Below are 1977 nucleotides of genomic sequence, written 5' to 3' on the forward strand. Positions count from 1 at the left end.
GTCTACCTACCAGTCTACAGAGGGTTAAAGTAAAGGTCTACCTACCAGCCTACAGAGGGTTAAAGTTAAATGTCTACCTACCAGCCTACAGAGGGTTAAAGTTAAAGGTCTACCTACCAGCCTACATAGGGTTAAAGTAAAGGTCTACCTACCAGTCTACAGAGGGTTAAAGTTAAAGGTCTACCTACCAGCCTACAGAGGGTTAAAGTTAAAGGTCTACCTACCAGCCTACATAGGGTTAAAGTAAAGGTCTACCTACCAGTCTACAGAGGGTTAAAGTTAAAGGTCTACCTACCAGTCTACAGAGGGTCAGGGAGCGGACCCCCCAGCGCTGCACCGCGCTCCCCGTGTCGCCTTGGATCTCTATCAACTCATCCTCTGCCGTCTTCGGGGCCTTGATGTGGGTCACCTGAGAGAACAGAGAGCCCAACCTGAGACCCCATTAAACCAGAGAGCCCAACCTGAGAGACACCATTAAACCAGAGAGCCCAACCTGAGACACCATTAAACCAGAGCCCAACCTGAGAGGCACCATTAAACCAGAGAGCCCAACCTGAGACCCCATTAAACCAGATAGCCCAACCTGAGACACCATTAAACCAGAGAGCCCAACCTGAGACCCCATTAAACCAGAGAGCCCAACCTGAGAGACACCATTAAACCAGAGAGCCCAACCTGAGACACCATTAAACCAGAGAGCCCAACCTGAGACACCATTAAACCAGAGAGCCCAACCTGAGACCCCATTAAACCAGAGAGCCCAACCTGAGACCCCATTAAACCAGAGAGCCCAACCTGAGAGACACCATTAAACCAGAGCCCAACCTGAGAGACCATTAAACCAGAGAGCTCAACCTGAGACACCATTAAACCAGAGAGCCCAACCTGAGACCCCGTTAAACCAGAGAGCCCAACCTGAGACCCCATTAAACCAAAGCCCAACCTGAGACCCCATTAAACCAGAGAGCCCAACCTGAGACACCATTAAACCAGAGAGCCCAACCTGAGAGAGACCATTAAACCAGAGAACCCAACCTGAGACCCCATTAAACCAGAGAGCCCAACCTGAGAGACACCATTAAACCAGAGAGCCCAACCTGAGACCCCATTAAACCAGAGAGCCCAACCTGAGAGACCATTAAACCAGAGAGCCCAACCTGAGAGACACCATTAAACCAGAGAGCCCAACCTGAGACACCATTAAACCAGAGAGCCCAACCTGAGAGACACCATTAAACCAGAGAGCCCAACCTGAGACACCATTAAACCAGAGAGCCCAACCTGAGACCCCATTAAACCAGAGAGCCCAACCTGAGAGAGACCATTAAACCAGAGAGCCCAACCTGAGACACCATTAAACCAGAGAGCCCAACCTGAGAGACACCATTAAACCAGAGCCCAACCTGAGAGACCATTAAACCAGAGAGCTCAACCTGAGACACCATTAAACCAGAGAGCCCAACCTGAGACCCCGTTAAACCAGAGAGCCCAACCTGAGACCCCATTAAACCAGAGCCCAACCTGAGACCCCATTAAACCAGAGAGCCCAACCTGAGACACCATTAAACCAGAGAGCCCAACCTGAGAGAGACCATTAAACCAGAGAGCCCAACCTGAGAGACCATTAAACCAGAGAGCCCAACCTGAGAGACACCATTAAACCAGAGAGCCCAACCTGAGACACCATTAAACCAGAGAGCCCAACCTGAGAGACACCATTAAACCAGAGAGCCCAACCTGAGACACCATTAAACCAGAGAGCCCAACCTGAGACCCCATTAAACCAGAGAGCCCAACCTGAGAGAGACCATTAAACCAGAGAGCCCAACCTGAAACACCATTAAACCAGAGAGCCCAACCTGAGACCCCATTAAACCAGAGAGCCCAACCTGAGAGAGACCATTAAACCAGAGAGCCCAACCTGAGACCCCATTAAACCAGAGAGCCCAACCTGAGACACCATTAAACCAGAGAGCC

At 50.5% G+C, this 1977-nt stretch overlaps 1 protein-coding gene across 1 annotated transcript in view; it reads right to left on the bottom strand.

The window, feature by feature from the left end:
• LOC311248539 (synaptic vesicle glycoprotein 2B-like) overlaps window positions 1-409 on the bottom strand; it is a gene marked incomplete at both ends in the record, with an annotated part of 82615 nt that extends 82206 nt beyond the window's left edge. Inside the window, one exon of the mRNA XM_084339404.1 lies at window positions 296-409. Within this exon, the coding sequence (XP_084195530.1) occupies window positions 296-409 (114 nt within the window). The remainder of the gene's footprint in view (window positions 1-295) is intronic.
• Window positions 410-1977: the final 1568 nt, after the last annotated feature.

This window comes from Notolepis coatsorum (assembly GCF_963971535.1).
Source record: "Notolepis coatsorum genome assembly, contig: SCAFFOLD_659, whole genome shotgun sequence".
NCBI classification, from domain to species: domain Eukaryota; kingdom Metazoa; phylum Chordata; class Actinopteri; order Aulopiformes; family Paralepididae; genus Notolepis; species Notolepis coatsorum.